This window comes from Panthera onca, chromosome A1 (genome assembly GCF_046562875.1).
Source record: "Panthera onca isolate mPanOnc1 chromosome A1, mPanOnc1 haplotype 2, whole genome shotgun sequence".
NCBI lineage: Eukaryota > Metazoa > Chordata > Mammalia > Carnivora > Felidae > Panthera > Panthera onca.
The window spans coordinates 70,092,420-70,118,731 of record NC_138339.1 but is presented as its reverse complement, the minus strand read 5'-3'; the positions used below and the strand labels follow the sequence as shown (position 1 = coordinate 70,118,731).

Below are 26,312 nucleotides of genomic sequence, written 5' to 3'. Positions count from 1 at the left end.
CCTCTGTGCAGAGAGTCTGGGGACCCCCAGGTCACATCAGCCAACGCTCCAGCCAGTCAGAGTCACCAGGCACACACAGTCTACACAGGCAATGACCATACACAAGACCATTTTCTCAAATTTAGGAGACATAGCTATTTTGCCTCATTCATATAAATAAACACAGGAAGATAAGCAAAATGAGGAGACAGAGGAAGATAACCCAAATGAAAGAACAAAACAAAACCTCAGAAAAAGAACTAAATGGGGAACCTGGGTGGCTCAGTTATTTGAGCGTCTGACTTTGATCTCACAGTTCATGAGTTTGAGCCCCACATTGGGCTCTCTGCTGTCAGCTCAGAGCCCACTTCAGATCTTCTATTCCCCTCCTCTCGTCCCCTCCCCTACTTGCACTTTCTCTTAAAAAAAAAATAATAATCAACATTTAAAAAAAGGAAAAGAATAAGAACTAAATGAAATGGAGACAACCAATCTACTTGACAAAGAGTTCAAATGGTGCTCACCAGACTAAAGAAGAGTGAATGAGCTTTGTGAGAACTTCAGTAAGAGATAGAAAATGTAAAACAGAACCAATCAGAGTCAAAGAATACAATAACCAAAATGAAAAATACACTAAAGGTAATCAACAGTAGTTTAGAAGATGAAGAAGAACAGATCATCAATATGGAAAACACCCAAGCTGAAAAGCAAAAAGTAAAAAGAATTTTTAAAATGAGGATAGGTTAAGGGATTGTAACCCTGATTTTAACATCAAGTGAACAAACACATTATAGGGGTTCCAGAAGGAGAAGAGAAAGGGGCAGAAAATCTATTTCAAGAAATAACAGCTGAAAACTTACCTAACTTGGGGAAGGAAACAGACATCCAGGTTCAGGAAGCAAGAGACCTCCAAACAAGATAAACCCAAGGAGATCCACACCATGACACATATAATTAAAATTTCAAAGATTAAATATAAAGAATTTTTAAAGCAGCAAAAGAAAAACAACATGTAATATATAAAGCTATTGGCTTATTTTTCAACAGAAATTTTGCAGGCCTGAAGAGAATTGCATAATATTTAAAGTGCTGAAAGGAAAAACCTACCATTAAGAAATACTCTACATGGCAAAGTTATCATTCAGAATTCAAGGATAAACAGAGTTTTTCAGACAAAATTTAGAGGAGTTCATCATCACTAAACTGGTCTTACAAAAAAATGTTAAAGGGACTTCTTTAAGAGGAAGAGAAAAGGCCATAATTAGAAGAAAATTGTGATAGGAAAGGACAATACTTATGTAAGACAAAATAGACTTTAAAACAAGGACTATAACAAGAGACAAAGAAGGACAATATATAATAATAAGGGGATCAAGCCAACAAGAGGATATAACAGTTGTAAATATCTGCACACCCAACACTGAGGCACCTAAATACATAAAGCAAATATTACAGACATAAAGGGAGAAATTGACAGTAATACAATAACAGTAGGAGACTTTGACACCCTATTTACATCAATGGATAGATCATCTAGGCATAAAATCAATAAGGAAACAATGTATTTGAATAACACAGTAGGCCAAAGTACTTAACAGATGTATACAAAACATTCCATCCAAAAAGAATAGAATACACATTCTTTTCAAGTACACCTGGAACATTCTCCAGAAAAGATCACATTAGGCCACAAAACAAGTCTCAATAAATTTAAGAAGACTGATACCATATCATGTATCTTTTGTGATCACAACAGTATGAAACTAGAAATCAGGAAAAAAACCTGGAAAAGCACAAATACGTGGAGCCTGAACAACATGCTACTAAACAAGCAATGATTCAATGAAAAAAATCAATGAGGAAGTAAAAAAAACACATGAAGACAATAAGGGGATGCCTGGGTGGCTCAGTTAAGGTCATGACCTCATGGTTTGTGAGTTTGAGCCCCACATTGGGCTCTCCGCTCTCAGTGCAGAGCCTGCTTCGGATCCTCTGTGTGTGTCTGTCTCTCTCTGCCCCTCCCCTGTTCTCATTCTCTCTCTTTCAAAAAATAAACATTTAAAAAAATACATGTAGACAATGAAAATGAAAACAATGCTTCAAAATCTTTGATACACAGCGAAAGCAGTTCTAAGTGAGAAATTTATAGTGACATAGGTCTTCCTTAAGAAACAAAAAACAAATCTCAAACAATCTGCCTTTACACCTAAAGTAACTCGAAAAAGAAGAATATTCAAAGCCCAGAGTTAGTAGAAGGAAGGAAATAATAAAGATCAGAGTAGAAATAAATGAAATAGAGACTTTAAAAAGCAATAGAAACAAAAAATCAATGAAACCAAGATCTGCTTCTATGAAAAGATCAACAAAATTGCCAAATCTTTAGCCAGACTCATCAAGAAAAAAAAGTCCCCAAATAAATAAAATCAGAAATGAAAGAGAAGGAACAACCAAGATGACAGAAATCCAAAGGATTGTAAGAGAATACTACAAAAAATTATATGCCAACAAATTGGACAACCTAGAAGAAATGGATAAATTCCTAAAAGCAGATCATCTTCTAAAACTGAATCAGGAACAAATAGAAAATCTGAACAGACCAATTGCTAGTACCAAATTGAATTGGTAATCAAAAAATTCCCAACAAACAAAATTCCAGAACTAGATGGATTCACAGGTGAATTCTACCAAACATTTAAGTAAAAATCAATACCTGTATTTCTCAAACTACTCCAAGAAACAGAAAAGAAATTCTATAAGGCCAGCATTACCTTCATACCAAAACCAGACCAAGACACTACAAAAATAGAAAACTACTGGCCTGATAAAGATTCAGAAACCCTCAACAAAACATTAGCAAACCATAGTCAGCATTACATTAAAAGGATCATTCACTACAATCAAGTAGGATTTACTCAAGGGGTGCAGGGATGGTTCAATATTCACAAATCAATCAATGTGATACACCACAATAACAAATGATAAGACTCATGATCATCTCAGTAGATGCAAAGAATGCCTTTTACCAAATTCAGCTCCATTCATGATGATGATTAAAACAAAACAAACAAACAAAAAAAAAACCTTTTAACAATGTGGGTGTAGAAGGACCATAACACAATAAAGGCCATATATGAAAACACAGCTAACATCATACTCAATGATAAAAAACTGAGAGCTTTTCCTCTAAAATACGTAACAAGACAAGGATGTCCATTGTCACCACTTTTATTCAACATAGTACTGGCAATCCTAGCCATAGTCATCAGATAAGAAAAAAGAAAGGGCATCCAAGTTGGTAACAAAGAAGTAAAACTGTCACTGTCACTATTTACATATGACATGATACTATACATAGAAAACCCAAAAGACTCCACCAAAAAACTATTAGAATAAATTAATAAAGTTGCAGGATACAAATTGACATACAGAAATCTGTTGCATTTTTATACACTAACAACAAAGTAACATAAAGAGAAATTAAGAAAACAATTCCACTTAAAATTGCATTAAAATAATAAAATACCTAGAACGAAAGTTAATCAAGGAAGTGAAAGATCTATATTCTGAAACTATAAAACATTGATGGAAGAAATTGAAGATAACAAAAGTAAATGGAAAGACATACCATGCTCATGGATTAGAAGAAATAATATTGTTAAATGTCCATACTACCCAAAGCAATATACAGATTCAGTGCAATCCCTATCAAAATAACAATAGTATTTTTCACAGAAGTAGAACCAATAATCCTAAAATTTGTTTGGAACCTCAAAAGACCATGAACAGCCAAAGCAATATTGAGAAAGAAGCACAAAGCTAGAAGTATCTCAAACCCAGATTCCAAGATGTACTACAAAGCTGTAGTAATCAAAATTTTATAGTACTGGCACAAAAATAGACACATAGATCAATGGAACAGAAAAGAGTCCAGAAATAAACCCATGTTATGTGGTCAATTAGTCTATAACAAAGGAGACAATGAGGAAAAGACCGTCTTCTTAATCAGTGGTGCCAGGAAAACTAGCTAGCTGCAACCAAAAGAATGAAGTAGACCACTTTTTTACACCATACAGAAAAATAAACTCAAAATAAAGACCTAAATGTGAGATATGAAACCATAAAATGCTTAGAAGAAAACATAGGCTGTAATATTTTTTATATCAGCCTTAGCAACATATATATATATATGTGTGTGTGTGTGTGTGTGTGTGTGTGTGTGTGTGTGTGAATGTATATGTATGTGTGTATATATATATATATATATCCTCAGGCAAAGGAAACAAAAGCAAAAGGGACCTATTGGAACTACACCAAAATAAAAAGCTTCCTTACAGCAAAGCAAACCATCAACAAAATAAAAAAGCAGCCCACTGAATGGGAGAAGATATTAGCAAATGAGATATCTGATAAGGGATTAATATCCAAAGTACATATAGAACTTATACAACTCAATACACACACACACACACACACACACAATCTGATTAAATGATAGGCAGAGGACCTGAACATTTTCTCCAAAGACCTACAAATGGCCAACAGACACATGAAAAGATGTTCAATATCGCTAATAAAGGAAATGCAAATCAAAACCACAATGATATATCACCTTATACCTGTAAGAATGGCTAGAATCAGAAAGAAATAACAAGTATTGGCAAGAAGGTAGAGAAAAAGGAACCCTTTGCACTGTTGGTAGGAATGAATATAAATTAGTACAGCCACTGTAGTAGACAGTTTAAATGTTCCTCAAATAATTTTAAAAAATATATGATCCATTAATCCCACTACTGTTTATCATAAGAAAAAGCAAAATGCTCATTAGAAAAGATATATGCATTAGAAAATATATGTGTTTATTGCAGCATTATTTACAATAGCCAACGTATACAGCAACCTAAGTGAGGGCGCCTGGGTGGCTCATTGGTTGAGCGTCCGACTTAAGATCAGGTCATGATCTCACAGTCCCTGGGTTCGAGCCCCACGTCAGCTCTGTGCTGACGGCTTGGAGCCTGGAGCCTGCTTCAGATTCTGTGTCTCCCTCTCTCTGTGTCTTTGTGCTTGTCCCCTGTCACACTCTGTCTCTCTTGCTCTCAAAAATAAATATTTTTTTTAAATGTTAAAAGAAGCATTTGATAGATGAATGGATAAAGAAGATGTGGAAGAGATGGATGTATATGTGTGTGTGCGTGTATATATATATATATATATATATATATATATATATATATATATGCTTGCCACTTGTGACAACATAGATGGATCTAGAGTATTTTATGATAAGTAAAATAAGTCAGAGAAGACAAATACCATATGATTTTACTTATTTGTTTAATCTAAAAAGAAAGAAACAAAGAAAGAAAGAAACAAAGAAAGAAAGAAAAGCAGGAAAACACCCATAAACACAGAGAACAAACTGTTAGTTTCCAGAGAGGGAGATGTTTGGGGGATGGGCAAAATGGATGAAAAGCAGTAGGAGGTACAGGGTCCCAGTTATGGAATGAGTAAGTCACAGAGATGAAAGGTACAGCATAGGGAATATAGTCAATAGCATTGTAATACCATTGTAGAAAAAACCACAATGAGATCACCTCACACCTGTTACAATGACTATAATCAAAAAGACAACAAATAACACGTTTGCTAGGATGTGAAGAATGGCAATCTTTGTACACTGTTGGTGGAAATATAGAGTAGCCACTATGAAAAACTATATGATGATTCCTGAAAAAAATTAAAAATAGGACTACCATATCATAGCATTTCCACTTCTGGTATTCATTTGAAGAAAAAGAAAACACTAACTCAAAGAGATATGTACACCCCCATGTTCATTGCAGCATTATTTACAATAGCTACAATATGTAAACAAAGTGTCCACTGACAGATAAATGTGTAAAGAAAACTGTGGTATACATAGACAATGGGATATTATTCAGCCATAAAAAATAACATCTTGCCATTTGCAACAACATGGATGGACCTTGAGCTCCTTAGGCTCAGTGAAACAAGTCAGAGAAAGACAAATACCGTATGATCTCACTTTCATGTGAAATTTTTAAAGACAACCAAGGTCATAGAAACAGAGAACAGATTGGTGGTTGCCAGAAGTAGGGAATGGGTAAAATGGGTGAAGAGGGTCAAAAGGTCCAAATTTCTAGTTGTGAGATAAATAAATCATTGGTATATAAAGCACAACATGGTGACTATAGTTAATAATACTGTATTGCACATTTGACAGTTGCTAAGGCAGTAAATCTTTAAAGTTTTCCTCACAAGAAAAAACAATTTTGTAACCAAGTATGGGAATGGATGTCAATTAGATTTACTGTATTGATCATTTTGCAATATATACAAATACTGAATTGTTATGTTGTACACCTGAAAGTAATATAATGTGTATCAGTTATGCTCATTAAAATAAGCAGATAAATTAAAAATGTATTTTAAAATAAATTTAAATTATCCAGCAAAACCAGGTTCAAGGTCAAGGTTACAGAATTAGGTTATTAACTTTCACTTCTGGAGCCTGATCTTGTTTTACGTACAACATGCCTTTCTTGATCTCTGCCCAGATACTGTCTTACAAAAAGAAAGAATTTGGCTCTGTATACCTTTTACTTTCTTCAAGAATTAATTTTAACTTGTAGTCATTGAATGACTTTCATGAAAAGTATTAAATTACTGGATGGCAAACATGAAAAGACTTGATATGCAGACAAGAAAACTAATCTTTCTACCAAACAGCATAGTAATTATGCTCTAGTAAGAAGGAAGCTAATTCACACAGCTGGAGAGGATCATCAGCAAGTACACACTAAACTCTGACGTAACAGCAGTTATCAAAGCACAGGCATACTCTCATTCTCGTTTCACTTCATTCAAGAAAGAGAAAAGGCCTTAAAGTAACCAGACATTTTTAGCAGAGGGGCATTTATAAACCTGGAGAGGCAGAGTTGAGGCAAGTAGCTCCCAAAGGGGATAGAGATGAAATCATTGAAGGATCCTTCTACACCACTGCAAATGGGGTTTCACTGTGGAAGTACATGCACTCTATGTAAAATTGAACTACAAAATTAAAAATACAAATATGTTGTGAAAATCTTTAAATTCTTAGCCTCTTGGGGAATGGAAAGGATTTTCCTGTTTCCCTCCTTGATTTCACATCTATCTCCAGAATGTATCATGTGCTTTTATCTCCATGCTTCTCTAGAAGACTACCAAAAAAGAAAAAAAAGAAAAAAAAACAAAAACCCGAAGAGCTCAGTAAAACAGGTGCACCAAGATATTTTGACAAAACAAGGCACCATGTAACTTAAAGAAGTTGTTTTTATCAGCCAGCTATGTTAATTCTACCCTATTCAAAATACACAGGAAAAAAATGTATTTTCCATAAATGAAACAGTGGAGAAAATGAGACTTTTAAGGATGTAGGAATATCTGTAAATAGTGACAAGTAAAAAATTGAAGTTAAAAAACTTTCATTATTGCTTTAAGTCTGTTTATAATTTTAATGGAAAGAAAATAATGCAGGCACAAGGTAAAATTGCAGAAATCTGACTTAATCTCCTAGGCGCATATATGTATGTATATATAAACCATCCTTCTCATTTAGATACCACAGGGACAGTTGACCTCCGTCCTGGCTAAATATTTGCTCTTGGTTGGGGTTAAGTGATTTGAAAGCTGGTTTTGTTAAACTAGCAGCCTGAAGATTATTCATTTAGTTGGTAATGTTACTACTAGTCCTGGAAAGTAAAACTAGTGAAGAAATAAGATCATTAGTTACTGCATTCCTTTGGTAAGTTTAAATATGCAAACATGTGACTGACAAAGACATGCATCACTGGAAATGTTCACCCGCTTACACACTTACCTGGTTATGGTTTTGTGCGCCCCCCAGGGAGATACAGTTCTGAGAGTGACGTGTGGAGCTTTGGCATCCTCCTCTGGGAGACCTTCAGCCTAGGGGTCTGCCCATACCCTGGAATGACAAATCAGCAAGCGCGGGAACAAGTGGAAAGAGGTAAACCAATGACCCGGGTAGTAGCCAGCGTTCACATCCAGCCCCCAGGGCCGTGCTGATAATGCTGTGTGTGTGGCTTTCCTAGTGGGGGGAAGGTACATACTACTTGGTGAAAACAGACAGCAGAGGTGGTATTATATCTGCTTTTGTGCACCATGGATGGTGTGGCTCTTGTATAACAAAACCAACAACAAAAAACGTTTAAAGATTCCAACAGTCTACAATACTCCTGTAGGCTTGTCTTGCATTCCCCCTTCCTGGCATGATGTCTGCGAGGGGGTGCCATTCACTGTCTTCAAGGAAAATAGTGTTCCTCAACCTCCTATTTTTTCTTCTGTTCCAAATAAACACCATCAATAGTATTGTAAATTGAAGTATAGTTAGACTTCAGAGAGAAGTTTTTGAAAGTTTTGTAACATTTCTTTTTTTTTTAATGTTTGTTTATTTTTGAGAGAGACCACACAAGCAGGGGAGGGGCAGAGAGAGAGAGGGAGACACCGAATCCAAAGCAGTCTCCAGGTTCTGAGCTATCAGCACAGAGCCCAGTGTGGAGCTCAAACTCACCAACTGTGAGATCATGATGTGAGCCAAAGTCAAAGGCTTAACCTACTAGGCCACCCAGGTGGCCCTAAAAGTTTCGTAACATTTCTGAAAAAATCATACGGGTTCTCAAATCAGAAACGGGAATAAGCCGGTGATGGTGACATGCTAGCATGGACTTGCATAGTCTACAGGTCTCAACAGTGAGAATGCTTTTGACAGACTGGTAATGTCCTAGCATTAGGCCCCTCTCCAGGAGGCTGGGCACAGGAGGCCTTTCCAGCTCCCTTCTTTCCTCTCACAGCCATCTAACTCCCTGAGCTAACACACACAGGCACATACGTGCTGCTGAGCACACTGCCAGACAGCTTTGAATTAAAGATTCTTCTCGGGCTGCGCAGGAATAGAACTCCTCTTCATTTTTCTTTCACTTTTAAATTAGTGTTTATGAAATCCTCATTCTCTCTTCATCTTCAAAAACCTGGACTGTGTTTACCCCAATGTTTATAGCGGCACTCTCAACAATAGCCAAATTATGGAAAGAGCCTAAATGTCCATCAACTGATGAATGGATAAAGAAATTGTGGTTTATATACACAATGGAATACTACGTGGCAATGAGAAAAAATGAAATATGGCCTTTTGTAGCAACATGGATGGAACTGGAGAGTGTGATGCTAAGTGAAATAAGCCATACAGAGAAAGACAGATACCATATGGTTTCACTCTTATGTGGATCCTGAGAAACATAACAGAAACCCATGGGGGAGGGGAAGGAAAAAAAAAAAAAAAAAAAAAAGAGGCTAGAGTGGGAGAGAGCCAAAGCATAAGAGACTGTTAAAAACTGAGAACAAACTGAGGGTTGATGGGGGGTGGGAGATGGGTATTGAGGAGGGCACCTTTTGGGATGAGCACTGGGTGTTGTATGGAAACCAATTTGACAGTAAATTTCATACATTAAAAAATTAAAAAAAAAAAAAAACAAAAAAAAACCTGGACTGTGTAGATGGTTTTTTAAAACTCTGCCCACAGCATCTAAAAGCAAATTCTAAAAGCAAAAGCAAATACTTAGAGCAACTAAAATACATGTTTGTATGTGATTTATCTTACCTCAGACTTTGTGACAAATGAATGCATGAAAAATAACCTATTCAAGCTAGAGGATAATTTGATGGCTCTGTAATACTGAATTCTGCATCCCTTGTAGAAAAAAAAAAAAAAGTTTGCCCTGAAATGGGTTTTTGTTTCTGTTTCACTTACAATATAAAGTACTCAAGTTTCCAAGCTGCATAATGCCCTGTGTGAACATTTGTATCTTCTCTCCATTCTAAATTCTCTGTTCTGTTCCTCTTGGGTCTTCAGGATACCGAATGTCAGCCCCTCAGCATTGCCCAGAGGACATTTTTAAAATTATGATGAAGTGTTGGGATTATAAACCTGAAAACCGTCCCAAGTTCAGTGACCTTCAGAAAGAGCTGGCTGTCATCAAGAGGAAAATCACACAGTGACGGACCAGTGCCAACAGGCTTCAGGACCTGGTCCTCCAGCAGAGTGACATTGTTCTTCTTGTTAACGTTGAGTTTATACCACATTACCTGCAACAATTTTCTAAGGTGGTTTTTGTTATTAACTGTTTTTTAAATATGCGCCACTTACAAAAAAAGGGTGGGGGGGAGGGCAAAGGCAAATGTATTCAAGAGACAGACACTCTTACCAAGGGCTTTATGTGCTCACCACAGCAATCCTGCCATTTCAGGCCATTGTAAATAGATAAGCACAGACTCTCAGTGTGACGGAAGGTCAGAGCTTTTTCACACCAGGACCACTGATGTTTCTCAAAGGTTCTCTACTTCAGGCACAGTTCATGGGCCACTGTCCTATGCCACTGACCCTACTCAATCGGTGCTAAAAGCAGCATTGGTGATGCCATGTTCGCAGGATACATTCCAACCAAAGGTGGCTCTTTGCTCTGCCAAGGCAAGATTCTATTTGTAAACATCATTTTATATTGGGAATTAGTTGGACCTCTTAGGGTTTTTTTTTTCTTTTCTTTCTTGGCCAGAAATAAGTACAGTGTAAGCAGCATCACACTCCTGTATTATTAGTAAGGTAGTCATTCCCCTGCTCCTTTGTCCTGGCTTTGGACAGTGATGCACAAGATGTCCCCAGAGAACACACTCTTAGGCCTGAAGCAGCAGCTTTTATAGGCTGTTTTTGAGAGTCGTGCATGAAGGAAGCTTGAATGGGAGGGAGGTCTGGAGGAAGGAGCAGCTAGACTAGCAATCTAAGACAAGAGGAAAATAGAAAATCTGCCTTCTGATCAGAGTTATGCCTTTACAAACACACACACACACACACACACATTTTATGATCTAAATTCACAAGAAAAGTTCTAAGGAACATTTTTCAGAAGTTCATAGTTGGAGATTTCTTAATGGCAACAAAAAACTGTTTCGAGAAACTCCGAAGCACAAGTCCACAGTAATCACAGCCTACTTTTGGTTATGTACCTTCACCTCAGAGGAGGCATCCTGGAATTGCACTCCCTTCGCTTGTGTCAGTTTCCAGGGCTGAAAGAATTTCATGATTCTAGTTCATAAACATATTTGTGTGTGTACACACATGAACATGTGCTACACACACATACACACACACACACACACACAACCAATAAGCAGGAGTAATGGTTAATAAGTTGAGGGACAGCCCTCCTGTTCCCCTTCCCCCTTCATTTACCCTTATAATGCTACCTGGAAATCCTTATCTTAGCTGACAGGTATGTGAGCACAGTTCTGGAGATGCTTCCTGTGCATAATATGTGACACAGAATTAAAAGCAAGATTCTGTCTGGCTGAATGTTAGCTACATCCAGGGAAGCTACCCCACGTTGTGTAAATAGTTGCCGCTCAGGATAAATATGTGTGTAGGAGATGGTCACTCTCAGGGGTCAGTGCGGCTTGGGAGCTTTTTATAAGTGCCCAGGCCTGTGTCCAGATAAATAGCACCTTAGTGATCATTTGATTATATCCATTGGAAGAGCTTATAGGAGAGAAAATTCCTCCTGCCCTCTCTGGCTGTTCACTGCCTATGAAGATCATGGCACAGAACCCGTACTTTAAAGAGTATAAAGGATAATACTGAAGAGAAGAAAATGGCTTGTGTCTATCATTTCAATTTCCTTGCAAGTTTCATACACATTTAATAGTTACTACATCCAGACTAAAACAAAAGCGTAATAAACTTGCCCTCAAAAACACACTGCAATATACAAAGCAACTTTTTAAGAGTCAGCATTGTCTTCCCTTCTGTCAAATACGATAAGTAAATGGAAGCTTCTTTTGATGGCATATACTGTGGCAAATCAAAGCACAGACTCATTAATTAAGTGCTGTGGTCTTCAGGCACTTGCCTGCCTTCAAAAGAGAGAGTAAGATGGGACATTTTTACCCTTTGTCAGTATTTCCAAATGAATCTCTTCATAATATTCTTTGAAGAAAACAGCCTCTCAGCACTTAGCAGCCTCAGTGCTAAGCTCTCAGCAAGGAGAGAGAATGACGGTTTTGGCTTTAATTTTGTGAACAAGACCCGAAGCTTAATCTTTGCATTCTGGTGTAAAGAATGAACATGGCATTGATATTTCACTCATCCAGGCTGTTAGAATTTGCAATTCACATCATAACTCTGTGCTTAAATTAAAGAAGCTTTTCAAAACATCGTGACATCTGCAGCATTTAAATTCTATTTTATTCTTTGTCCCAAAGCAGGCAGTGGTATAGTTCAGGATTAATAACACATTGGGAGTCTTTCAGGATCAGTTGTACAGAATATTAAATTTAATATAGGCACATGCATTAAGAAAAACTTATGCAAACCATTTTTTTTACTGTTAATTTTGTTGTGCTTGGAGCATAATTTATTCATCCCTTCTGTCACTGATAATTATTGGAATTATGTACTTTAGGAGGCTAATCCATACCCAGAAAGCACACATATAAATACTGTTCTGAATTTGCAAGTTGATGGAGGGAAAGAAGGCTTAAGAAATGCACAAAACCCTGTAACTTGTTTAGTAAGAAAACAGTAACCAAAATTGCCACTAGATGGAATGTAATTAAGCCAGGTCACAAATCTGTGTTGTTAATGGATTTTCCAGGAGTTGCATCTATCATTCCTATACAGTTCCTGTCATAATTCCTTCAATTTATGAGCACGAAGTGAGGGAGGGGGGACATAAAAGCCCAGGCATCCTGATTCACCCGCATTTTTCTGTCTTGAATCACTAAGGAAACTTTATGACAAATATTTAGGTAGTTCATCATTTTTCAAGAAAACAAATCTTCTAGTGTTAAATTAACATTTATTACCAATATTTGACACCTAAAATTAATTTTGTATTCCATACAATCTAAGGTTATTTCTCAAAGCCAATATGTTTTCTCTTCCAGGAAGATAATAATAAAGGATTAATAGGTTTTGTGTAAACTTTTAAAACCAGAGGCCTCATTTCAGCCCATCCTGCCACTGAGTCTCCAGTGAAAGGTCTCAAGCAATCATTTGTTTTTTGCCTCCCAAATTTAAAACAGGCAATAAAGTTCTTCATCCATAATTTACCATTTTATCACAAATACAATATTATTGAAACATCTTAACTAGCAGATCAATATAGACCATGAACCTAACTGTACTAGCTGTTGTTCAGTGCACATTTCACAACTGTTTTTCATTTGTAGGTTATGTTTAGAAGAAAAGCTATTGAAATAGTTTTAATTTCCTTTAAGCCACAATACAGTTTTCCCGTCTGTGTTCTAATCCTATTTTGGTTTTGCCATATAGTTTTATATAAAGTTTGGCTAATACCACTAAAATAACTGTGAGATTGTGTCAAGAAGAAAGGGTTTTCATTATAATATATGCCCCACACTGAGCACCTAGTTAGTGGGATAAACATACAAATTACAACGCAAAACTCAATGACAGAACACTGCTGTCATTCAGAATTATCTCAGGCTCTCCACTTGAACATGAATTCATGTGAGTCATCAGATGTTCTGGGAGTGTTCCTGCCAGCCTTAGTTAGTATACTCTGTGGACACTATTTTGTGGCCATGGGTTGTCTGAGAGGAGATTGATATAATCTGAAAAGAGGCTCCCTGCCTCAGCCCTCTTCTTTTTTACACATACTCCCTGGATCACACCACTGATATTTTAGATGTTTCTTATCAACAGAACTGATTGTCCATAAGCACTGTTCTGAGTCATGTAAAGACTGACTTCTGTATTTAGGTCAGAACCCTCACACAAAACACAGAATAGCACAAAACAAAAAGAGCAACCAAGGGGGAGACATTGAAAATGACCCGTCTTCTTTATGTATTAATATGTTAATTAAATGGAAACAAAGATTTTATATAAAAATGAGTTTATATTACATTTCCATTATACTATTAAGTTAGCATGAAAGTTTACCATTAAAATAAAGTTACCTCTTTTATTACTAACTCTGATTTGCTTATGCATACCAGAAAATTTTTATTAAATATTTTAATTTTATTTATTTTTCTCTGTTTCAATTAGTTTCACATCAAATCTGATGCTATATTATTTGGGAGAATCCAGAACTGCATATTCATTTCTGCATAGGAAAATACTCATGTACAAGATCATCTCCTTGAAGGAGGTACTGATAGTCTTGAGTCCTATAAAATTCTCCTTTCAAGAATAATGCTATAATACCGAAGATATATAAACTATATATCTCAGTCATAATTCAATTTAGGGAAATATTTATTACCCCTTGAAAACCAGTCTACTGCCTCCTATTGACTCAAAGATTAAATTCTGGATCGTTGAGTATAGACATTAAGACTCACTTAGCTCACTAATAAGAACTGAGAGTCTTGGCTGGTAGAAGAATCCTGCTGAACTAAATTCCGGTCACTTTAAACTGCATAGAAGTAATGAGCATAGGCTTTAGTATGTCCGTGAATAAGGAGCTGAGGTGAGCATCTGCAAAGGCAAGAGAGGAAAGAGCCAGTTATTCTCAGGCAGAATGCTGCAGCGGCTAACAGAGAGTGCGGAGTTAAGTCAAGCAGAATGGAGACCTGGACAATGTCACTAGAAAGTCTGAGACCAGTGCCCCTAGGCTAGATGCTTCTCCACAGAAAATTCAAAAGATATCGGAGTCAAAAGAAGCAAAAGAGGTCACCTACCAGTGTGTACAGGGCCTTAGTTTGAGCAAAGCGAACACCTCTCCCTTGCATTTGGAGCAGTTTTACATGCGGAACTCAGAGATGCTGCTGCTTGGGTGACACTTGCATTCATGGTCTTGCTGACTAGGATTTGGTCTTAGATGTTCACACATTTCAAAGACACTACTCAAAGTCTCTACATTTGCATTAGTTGTATTTACTATGTATTTAAACTAAGGCCACTGAGTATTCATACTTTGTATGAATTTCAAGGTATCTCATACTTTGTTAGAAATCCTTAGTTGCAACAGGGCGTGGTCTCCTAAAAGAGAGCACACTTGGATCAGCCGCGTTTCACCTTTTGACTAATGTTCACTAATTGGCTCCTGGAGTTATGCCCTGAGGGACCTTCCTGGGAGGAGCTCTACTCTGGAAAAACAAGGAATTCAGCAGGGAAGTCAGAAAATGCCAATTAAACGGCAATGTTTCTTGTCTTAGTACTAGTAACATTTGAGGGAAAAGAATCTTAGGAACATCCTCAAGCCAGTCGTGGTGCAGTACGGCTGAGGTGACACAGAGGCAGTGAAAGAGACTCCCAAAACTGAGACTGAAGGCTAACCTTCCAAAGAATAAATACAACATCAATAAGAGAAAGCCTCCAAAGGGCCTCCAAAGGGCCTCCAAAGGGGGGTGTGAGGGGCTTCCTGCAGCATGTTATTAAACATTACATTCCTCTCAAGTCTCTACAACATTTCTTAAAGGACACTGAATTGGATATTGATGGGATTTTCTTTTATGCTCCTGCTAATCTCAGGAGGTAGCCACTGAGGAATGGGAATTACCCAACCCCGGGGTTTCCACTAAGGCAGCTCAGTCCTCTCCCAAAGCAACACGCGTATGCGTGGGGTAGGCAGCACTGGAGGAACACTGCTGGGAAAGCGCCTTTTTAGTTTATTAAAGAAATCTTGTAGTAGGTGTCTGTGCCCACAATGTGAAGATTTAGCTTCTCTCCTCGCCAGCAAACTTGTAAGAACCCTGAAACATGAATATTTATTTTATTCTAAATAGATTCAAATTCGGAATTTCCAAACTATCTTCCCAAACATTACGAGACCAGCAGATTCAAGTGTTCTACAAAGCAGTGTTCGAAGTGTTAGTAATGACCGTGGTAGCAGAATCTTATAGTATGTTCTCTGTCAGCTTTATTCATTTAGGAAGCTTTCCCTGAACATCTGCCATGTCAGGCACAGGGAACCGTGTGGGGTGCTACTTTCTCTGTTTTGTTTGTTTGTTTGTTGCTGTTGTTTTTAAATTTCAGTTGGTATTTCCTTTTCTCACATTCAGTTTCTTAATCCTTACTTAACCACAACAGAAAAGCCTCTATCATCAGCTTTTATTGGATAGTGTCATAACTGCCCTAGACCAAAGAGTTTCTCCTCAGGTGTTCAGGAGGCCCTGCCTTGTAGGGAACTCCCAGGCATCCATTTACCAAGGCCAACTGCACACCCACTATGGGAGAGGCCCCATGGTACATGCAGCTTAGAATACAGCTCAGTTGTTGTCCTTGTGGCAGAGACAGGACAGTTAGGTGGCAGTTGTGTTTGATGAGTAATACTATCTTGGAGATTAAAAAATCTCTTGGGAGATTTTTCCCAGGACACAAAGACCACTGTGAGCAGGCGTGTCCAGGGAAGCAGCCTGTTGACTTGGCCAAGTAAGCTCCTTAAGTGATCTACCCGCCTCCAAAGAAATGTTAAAACAATAGCAATGATCACTTTATCTTAAACCCCTGGACATATTCAATTTTTCCATTCCTCTCTTTCATGCCAATAATTTTTGTCACTTTCTTCACATTCCTCATCAGTATATGTCTAAAGTTAGCAACTGTGCAATGTTAAAGAGTTTCTCCATAGATTCAGAAAAGAGGGTAGCAAACATGAAGACAAGTTGAGAATAAGGCGACCTACCTAGATACACAGTCCCAATAGCATCACTGTGTTAAAACCTCAGCTCTACTCTACACATGCCCCAAAGCAGCACCTCTCCTAAAAAAAAGCCAAACATCACACCTTTCTCCCATTTTCTGAGAACATCTTTGATGTCAGAATAAGCACACTGTAGATGCTATCCAAAGCAGATTCTAAAATGACATACTAAGAAGCCAGACTTTAGTCATCAGACAACAGAAATACCACTTCACCCTATATGCTCACTTAAAACACCCTTGCAAAAACTACAACCATGTAGGCAATCCATCTGGTCATAGGAGATCCTGCCTTATTTTGAAAGCATATGACACGTATCCATGGGAAATGACAATGTTCTGAGCAGCACAGGGTAAGGGTAAAGAAGGCCACAAAAACACATCCCAGTTCCCACATTGGAGCAGCAAAACTTTGTGTACGAAAAATGAAGTGTAGGAGTCCAAACTCTCACTGTTGTCTTCTTATAGCTCTCGTCAAACTGTTACAAATTTGGGGTCTTTTGAGTTGCCTGAACAATCTTTATGAAGATGAAACCTGTCTGCCCCCTAAACGGGGGCTCAAATTTCTAAGTGCCCTGGACTCAAAACTTTAGGGTCTAAGAGGGGATCTGGAATCTATTATTACTGAGATCCCAGGCAAAAGGACCACCCTAGCAGTCTTCGCCAGCTCACCAATCCATGCTTTTGTTCTTTTTTCAATACAGAAGGGGAAAAAAATAAAAAGAAAAACACCCTATTATGTAGGAATTTTCCTTTCACAAATAACTTGACTTGCAGAAATAAATTTGCCTGCCTGCTCTTAAGAAATGCCAGACTGCCATAAGGAAATGCAAAGGGCATTGTGCCCAGAACGATGCTTAGTATGACTGTGAATGTTTTCTCCTAACCCAAAGTACTGCAGACTTCTCGTAGACTACAGGATGCTTTGAAGGCCCATGCCCTGCCAGTCTGAATTGCTCTGCTGTAGCTTCAAGCAAAAGACCATTTCCAACAGAACTGAACTTATTTGCTATAGATCTTCTTCGGGTGCTAAGCCTTTCACACTTGCAATGTACAGAAAATATACATGTTTTAATGGAACTTACGATTTTGGCTTTAGAGAAAAACAGATTGTTTCCCCATAGCAAGTATCATTCTAAATGATATACTACCATTCTAAATCCAACCCCGGGTATAGATTTTGAGTGTCAAATCAAAATCACAGATAAAGAGAAGCTAGTAAGGAAAAATCTTGGTTATTTTAAATTTGTGACCAAAGTGGCCAAAGATGTGAAACTCCTTTTCACTTGATGAACATTTCACTTCACCATATGAAATGTCAGCTACCCAATACCATCCTGTGACATAATCAGACTCTCACTGTGGGCCAATGTCCAGGAGTACACTTTTCATGGACTCTTACCATTTTCCTTCAGGGAGTATTGAGATTTCTCCCTGAAATAGCTTTGTTAGCCAGACATCTATAGACATCATATTTATGTTTAAATACCTTAGATGGCCTAATTAAGCACCATGAGTATAATGGGGGCTGGTAGGGGTGTGAATTCTGCTGAATTTATGTTATGGCTTTCTTTTGTGTGTGTTTTTCTTGGTGTGGTCTGGTGAGTACCCTAGAAGGTTGGAACTCTCCCAAGTCATAGCCATACAACCACATAGGGTTAGGAAAAGCCAGATAAATGCAGGAGAATAAAATCAAGTTGTCAAAGTCCCAAGAACAGCCCTGACTTCGTCAGGAACCCAAACAAATTGAAAGCAAAGATAAAATGTACAAATGGTACCCAGGCCATTTGTGGGTAGCCTACTGGACTAAGGCGCTGCCATTTTCTGGGCACAGGTCCACAGTGAGTGGTTTCAGGAATGTGATTTTCTGGGTTGCTTCCTCTCCCCTTTGGACAGATGATTTTGAGATGAGGGGGTCAGAGTGGGGCCTTGCCCTCAGCACCCCCAAGGTTTAGATGTTCCATCTGCAAGCATCACTTTGAGCAAAGTACTCCTGTGGTTTCCCAAGTTTCCTTTTAGTGCCAATATTATCAGGTTAAAGCACCTTTAGTCTTTTCTGTTGCTGTTTTAAAATAATTTATTTGTGAAGTGGATACAAGAAACACTGGAAATAGGGTGCTTCTTATAAAAAAGTTCAAGTGTAAAACATACAGACAAGGCCTTTGGTGAGTTTATCTGGCTTTGTAAACAAGTCTGAGAATGAATGACAGCTGAATATATAAAGCAGTTAGTTGTCTTTTACCATTTTTAACTCAAATCTGTATTTAACACTTATTTATTTGTTAGTTTTTACATTCAGAAGAAATACACTTTCCACTTTGGCTAACATTGTAGAATGTTTTTCAATTGTCTTCTGATTTTTTAAAACATGATTTCATCATTTTTGTAAACTTAGGCCATTTTTGAATAGCCTTTTTCTTTTCCAGTAGCCCAAGTACCACTCATTGGTCTTCAGAACCTTTCTTTTTTACTGTATTCTTTTAATAAATGTAAAATATTTGTAGCAAACTGTGCCATGTCTTGTTTAATCTTTCCGTCGTGTTTATATTTCACTTCCTCTTCCATATAAATACGCTCTAAGTAGAAGAAAAGGAAGGAGAGATTTCCATGGTAACTGGCCTCCTAGGGATGTAACTGTGCATAAAAAATTATTAGCTTTCAGTTTCTCTGTAATTAAGCTTATGAGTTCTGATGATAATGGGTGTGTGTTGCTTATAGTCCAATCACTGCTCCCTCTATTTGGAAATCAAAACTGAAATGTAATTCAAGTCCCATTTCTCTGTGTGGACTGGCGGTTTGCCAGGTTTTCTGTTGTTTCATAACAGGATTTGTTTGGACATAACAAAAGGATTTAGGGGAGAAAGGTGGCTAAGAGGGATGTTTGGAAAGAGAAGCCGGAAGCTGCCATAGCACAGCACTCGCAGGCGTGCGTCTTTGCCGGGCTCGGGCACAGGGCTGAGCGGGTCACCGCACCAAGACGCCGGACTTCGATTTACCCTTCCGTCAGCAAATCAGTCACCTTTCTAAAACGGCATGCTGTTAATTTGCACAGGTTTCCCTGCATTAAGCCAAGTCCTCTCCTCATCCCTGATCTTGGATGAGAAGAGTCGACCACCTCCCTTTCAAAATCACGTGTTTACCGTTTGTGGGACAGCCCCCAAGCTCCTTAGAATGGGCAAATCCAATCTATACAGATCTTCTCTACCTCCCTGCCTCTGCGGTGCTCTGTCCAGAACCTTGTGTTTCTGGGCCCTTAGTGAATTCCTGTTCACGGCAGCTTTTAATTGTCAGTCTGGGACCGCATCCCCATCTCTGGTAGGTTTGATTTCTGACACAGCATCTGAGACAACCTGTGCTTTTACTGACCTCAATTAATTAAGACCAGCTGCATCCATCACCAAGGAAGGCTGGCTATCTGACTGCAATGCCGTTCCCCAGGGGGATGAACAGCATCTCTAAAATCCCCTGCAGTTCTCACGGTATTTAAAGTACCACATTTCACTCTCTATCCTCCTCTAGCTAGTGATTTCTTCAGGCAGATGGTGATGACGCTGCTTATAAAAAAGCATACATGTAAGAACTAGTTTCTATTAAAAGCATCAGTGGTTGCTCCTTCCATTAAAAGCTGAGTCCAAATGAAGTGCTTTTTAAGCTCTTCAAATCTGTTACAACTGGCCTGACCAGTACACTTAGGCCAAACTCTTGTGATCACAGCTGAGTACGTCTGTTGGCACTTCTTCCAAAGGCGTCTGGTGTTGAAACAGGCACCAGGCTGGGAGCTAGGAAACCCACGTTCTCATCCCTGGTTGCACTCTCACTAGTTTGTAAACTTGAACAAACCATTTTACTCTCTAAGCTGCAGTTTCCTCATCTGTAAAATGAGGTTGGACTAAATAAGTACCTAATATTCAACTTTTTCTTTTCTTTCCCCTACTGCCCCCGTTTCCCTCTCCCCCCACCTTTTTTTTTTTTTTTTTTTTTTTTTTGCTTCCCATCAGCTACTCTGTCTTCCTAAAAGGTTCTGATTTCCAACAGAGGAATTTCCTTTTCGGTATTTGGTGTGATCTTGATGGTGGCCTCCCACTACAGAAGCCAAAGGATCCACATTTGGCCAATTAGATCTTTTCTCCCAGGCCTGAGTCCTAAAGGAAGGAACAGCTGGAGGGTATTCTTCCTAGGAGAGTGTTGCTGTGACCCCTGCTTCCTGGCCATGCAGAGCACCCTTGGTTTCTCTGCATTCCCCAGTCTTATTCTCCAGCCTGTCATTGACCTTGGAGGCTTCCTATGGCCTTCCAGCTAATTCCCTTCTACCTACGTTACCCATAGTCCAGATCTGTTGCCTGTAGCCAAGGATCCTGACACAACAATCTCTAAGGCAAGACCCCTTCCAACTTTGAGATTCTGTGATCTCCCAAGTCTTCTCATGGGCATTTTGGAGTCCTTGAACACCAGCACTATTTAGGATGGGTTCTGTTCCTTTGCTTATCATGGTGTAGCTGTCAGAATTCAAGAGTGATGAGACAAAGGAAAACTCTCTAAAGGTTTAATCATCTAATGTGCTAGTGATTATCCAAACCAAGTCTTTTAATGTTCCCTTAGCTCTGGACCTAGGTAATTCCAAATTATAAATGTTTCTTTTGCAGTCTCCCTATGGTGACCATAGCACCATAGGCTAGTTAAATGATAAGGTCAATGGACTAGAACATTGTGAGAGGCTAATTGATCTATCACAGTAATATAAATGCCAAGAATTAATAGAAAAATAAATGTCACAGGGAGCTGAGGTACTATCTTAGAAGCTTTTCTCTTCTGGCCTCCACATCGCACCTTTCAGTAGGGTTTGGTCTTACTCCATTTTCAGAAAGGTCTTTCTCTTTGCTGCAAAACACACATGCACACAGCCCAAATGTTTCCTTCTAGACCTGGATAAAAGCCAACAAATAAGTTAAGCTTGTTGGGTTTTCATCCCAAGCTAATTTTCCAAGCAGCCCCTGATGACCATCCTTCTGCTTGCAAGCCTCCTCTTGCCCCCCACCCCTTGCCAAATGTCAAGGAATGATCATGACATGGTATGGTAGCACAGTATGACTCTAAGGGAACACTTATGATGCCTTGCCTTATGAAAGGGAATGAGTAGGAAGTGGGAAGGTTTGCTCACTACTGTTCCATCAGGCTCACAGTGTTACAGACTTAGAGCAGTGAAGCCCCTGGCACAGCCAGCCCCAAACCCAGAAACTGCACACTTCGGTAGTCTTCCATGGGATACCAGAGATGGGAACATCTTATCTGTTATGGTTGAACTATTGCTTTTCATCTCAATCAAGTAAGAAGACCAGCAGCTATCTGCCCCGGTCAGTTTAATCACGTTGTTGTTGTTGTTTTTGCTATCAGTGCATCAAACTAAAGCCAGCCTCTCCTCTACTAGCCCTGATGCATACAGAAACTTACAAATGGGAGACCAGCAGACTTACAGTACTATCCCTCCTTCAGTTTCTTGTTTCCTTTCATTCTTTCTCCTCTTCTCCCTCATACGTACCCTTTCTCATTGTTTGAAATGAGTCCTATATCAATATTACCTCACATATTTTTACCCCAAAACAGATGACCCGTGAATATAATCATTGGTATATTTTAAATGTGTATTGCTCAATACTATTTTGGGAAAGCCAGAAATCATCTACAAGATTAAATACAAGGTAAAAGAAAAAAATTACAAATAAAAACAATTCAATTATAAAGAGCAGAGAAAGGAAGCCAAGTATCTGAAATTCATTAATTATAGCAATTAGGCAATAAATTTCACTGAATTTCCTGACACCCAATGGAAAAAAAAAGAAATAAAAGGGAGCGCTTTATATTATAAAATAAAAAGGGTTGAAGATTCGCAAGCTAAGCATTCAACTTAATTGTTTAGAAAAAATTGTGATTTTTAGAACTTTGTTTTCTAAGATGGAACATAAAAGTCATGATGCCTATTCTCAACTAGAAAAAATTTTGTCCCCCAGCAGACATTTGACAAGGTCTGCAGACATTTCTCGTTGTTACAACTGGTAGGCGCCATTGGCATCTAGCAGGTGGAAGCCGGCTGGCTGCTACACACCCTACAGTGCACAGGACACCCCCACAGTCAAGAAACACCTGCCCCAGGCACTCTGGAGAACAGTATGCAGGCTCTTCAAAACATTACAAATAGAACTATGGCCCAGCAATTGCACTCCTAGGTATTTACCCAAAGGATACAAAAATACAGATTTGAAGGAATACATGTACCCCGATGTTTATAGCAGCACCATCAACAATAGACAAACTATGGAAAGAACCCAGATGTTCATCAACTAATGAATGGATAAAGAAGATGTGGTGTGTGTATGTGTATGTATGTGTGTGTGTGTGTGTGTGTGTGTATACACATGTATATAGGAGTATAAATATATGTATATATATATAATGGTGTATTACTCAGCCATCAAAAAGAATCAAATCTTGCCATTTCCCATAACATGGATAGAGCTAGAGTGTATTATGCTAAGCAAAATAAGTCAGAAAAAGACTAATGCCATATGATTTCACTCATATTTAGAATTTAAGAAACAAAAAAGATGAACACATGTAAAGGGAAAAAAAGAAGGGGGGAAGCAAACCATAAGACTCTTAACAATAGAGAACAAATTGAAGGTTGATGGAGGGAGGTGAGTAGAAATAAATGGGTGATGGGTATTAATGAGGGCACTTATTATGATGTGCACTGGGTATTGCATGTAAGTGATGAATCACTAAATTCTACTCCTGAAACCAACACTATACTGTACAGTAATAAGAATTTAAATAATAATTTGGAAAAAAGAAAAGAACTTCCTAACCCAAAATGTCAATACTGCCATGGGTAAGAAACCCTGAGTTACGTGGCTTGTCTGAATTTCCAGCCAGGAGCAGTGGAAGCCTTTAACTGGACAACTTTAAAAACAAAAACAAAAACAAAAACTGAAGACAAAAAAAAAAATGCCTTTTAATTTATTTCCTTAAGCTGAGATGTTTGACATACTACTGCTTACACAGAAAAAAGTCTAGAGGATCAACCAAGCCAAGAGTTGCATCTTTGAAACCGTCTCTGATGAGATTTACCAAGAAAAGAAGAATAAACTTCTTAGGAATGAAAAAGTAAATATAAATAACCTTTGAAACAGAAGAGCCTATAAAGGTAAATATTATGAACTTTATGCTAATAAATTTGAAAACACTATTAAACCAAAGTGAAAAACTCCTAGGAAAAATAAAAGTTGCCAGAGCTAACTCAAGAAATATTCAGAATAGGTGTAGAACAGCTAAAGAAATTAGGAGTTTAAAATCTTCCCACAGCATTTAACCCAATGAATGAAGAGTTATTTCATGCATAAACTTGTGCACAAATGTTCATAGTAGTTTTGTTTTCCGCTACTTAAAGCTGGAGGAGTTTAATAATAATACCCTTTAACATGGTTCAAACCACTATAAACCTATTCACGGATGAAGTTCTTAGGCTTAGGAGAGAGAGCATACCATAGCAGTATGTTAGCAAGAAAAAACTATTATGTTTTAAACCATTTTCTTTGAGCCCTCAAGATCAAAGAAGCATTCAAAAAAATTTTAACCATGTACTGTTTACTTGACAGCAGCCTTTTTCTGAATAGCCAAATACAGGAAACTACTCAAATGTCCTTCAGTTGGTGAACTGTTAAGGAAACTGTAGTGCATCCCTACCATGAAGCACTACTCAGCAATAAAAAGTAAACTATTGATACACATGACTTGAATGAACCTCAAGAAAATTATGCTGAGTGAGGGGTGCCTAGGTGGTTCAGTCAGTTAAATGTTAAGCACTGGACTCTTGATTTTGGCTCAGGTCATGATCTCACAGTTTCTAAGTTTGAGCCCCGTGTGAGGCTCCACGCGCAGAGCTTGCTTGGGATTCTCTCTCTCCCCCTTTCTCTGCCCCTCCCACGGCACTTGCACACACATGCTCTCTCTCTCTCTCTCTCTCTCTCTCTCTCTCTCAATAAATAAACATTAAAAAAAGAAAATTATGGTGAGTATAAAAAGCCAATCTCAAAAGGATACAAATTGCATGATTTTATTTGTGTAACATCCAGTAAATAACAGAGATGGAGAATAGGTTTGTGATTCCAGGAGGTAGGGATCAAGAGAGAGGATGGGTGTGGCTATAAAGGAGTAACAGAAGGGATTCTTGTGGGGATGGTATCAATGACTATCAAAATTATAGTGGCAGTTACACCCATGATAAAACTGCATAGAGCTACACACACACAAACACATGAATGAGTTCATAGATAACTTAGTGAAATCCGAATAAACCCTATGGATTGTACCAATGTAAGTATCTTGTGGGAGACAAGGGTAAACACACACAGGGTTTCCCTACATTTCTGTGAAAGCTCTGTAAATCTATAATTATTTAAGAGTAAAAAGTTTAAAAAATATAAGAAGATAAAAGATATTTATATAAGATAAAATATAAGAAGATAAAAATCTTCTCACAAAGTCAATGCCAGGCCTAGAGGTATATGTTTTAGATGTCATCCAATAAGCTTTCAAGAAACAGATAATTTCCTCTTACAAACTCTTCCAGAGAAGAAAAAAACAAAAACAAAGAAGACCCCCAATCCATTTCATGAATACAAGTTTGAAAACAAAGAGCAAGAAAAGTACGAGAACATTACATGCCAGTCTTCACCAAGAATATGAATGAACCTCCTTCAAAGCAAAGGCAAACACCCTAGCAATGAATAAAATATGTGAAATATCAATTTTGAATTAGATTTATTCTAAAAATGAAAGAATGGTTTAATTTTATAAGCTCTATTAATGTAAATTATCACATTAACAGAGAAAATAGGAAAAAACACAGAAAATTCTGCCAACCAGTCAAAAAATCTTAGTAAACTGGGGAGAAAAATGTAATTTCTTTAAAATAAAGGGATCTACAGGGCACCTGGATGGTTCAGTCAGTTAAACATTCTACTCTTGGTTTTGGCTCAGGTCATGATCTCCAGGTTTGTAGGTTCTAGCCCCACATCAGGCTCCATGCTGGCAGTGTAGAGTCTGCTTCGGATTCTCTCTCTCTCCCTCTCTCTTTCTCTCTCTCTCTGCCCCTCCCCTGGTTGTGCTATTATTCATAAATAATATGCTTGTTTACATTTCAAACCCCCAAATACTACAAATTATTTTAAGAGAATTTAGGTAAATCTCTGTAGATAAAAATCAATATACAAAAAAAAAATCAATTACAATTCTTCATCATTCAAAAAATAAGAGTAAGAATATTTTTAACATATTAATTGCAATAGCAAAAAAAATATATAAAGTACCCAGGAATAAACTAATGACAAATGTGCCAGCCATCTATGGACATTAACCCCCTACTATTTCAAAACAGTAAAGAAGACCATTAAATAAACGGAGAATTCTATCTTTTCATGGCAAGGAACACAAAGTATTGTAAAAATATCAATTCTTTCTATTTATAAAAATTGCAATTCTTAATGTTCAATAGAGATCCTTTTATAAATTAATAAGATAATTCTAAATTTTTAAGAACAAA

At 37.9% G+C, this 26,312-nt stretch overlaps 1 protein-coding gene across 4 annotated transcripts in view; it reads left to right on the top strand.

Moving 5' to 3' along the window:
- The window catches only part of FER (FER tyrosine kinase), a 439,195-nt gene extending 419,970 nt beyond the window's left edge, over window positions 1-19,225 (top strand). For all 4 annotated transcript variants that reach the window (XM_078447626.2, XM_078447631.2, XM_078447633.2 and 1 more), the window contains 2 exons: window positions 7,883-8,005; window positions 9,908-19,225. In XM_078447626.2, the coding sequence (XP_078303752.1) occupies window positions 7,883-8,005; window positions 9,908-10,053 (269 nt within the window). In that variant the 3' untranslated portion in view covers window positions 10,054-19,225. The remainder of the gene's footprint in view (window positions 1-7,882; window positions 8,006-9,907) is intronic.
- The last annotated feature ends 7,087 nt before the right edge of the window (window positions 19,226-26,312 follow it).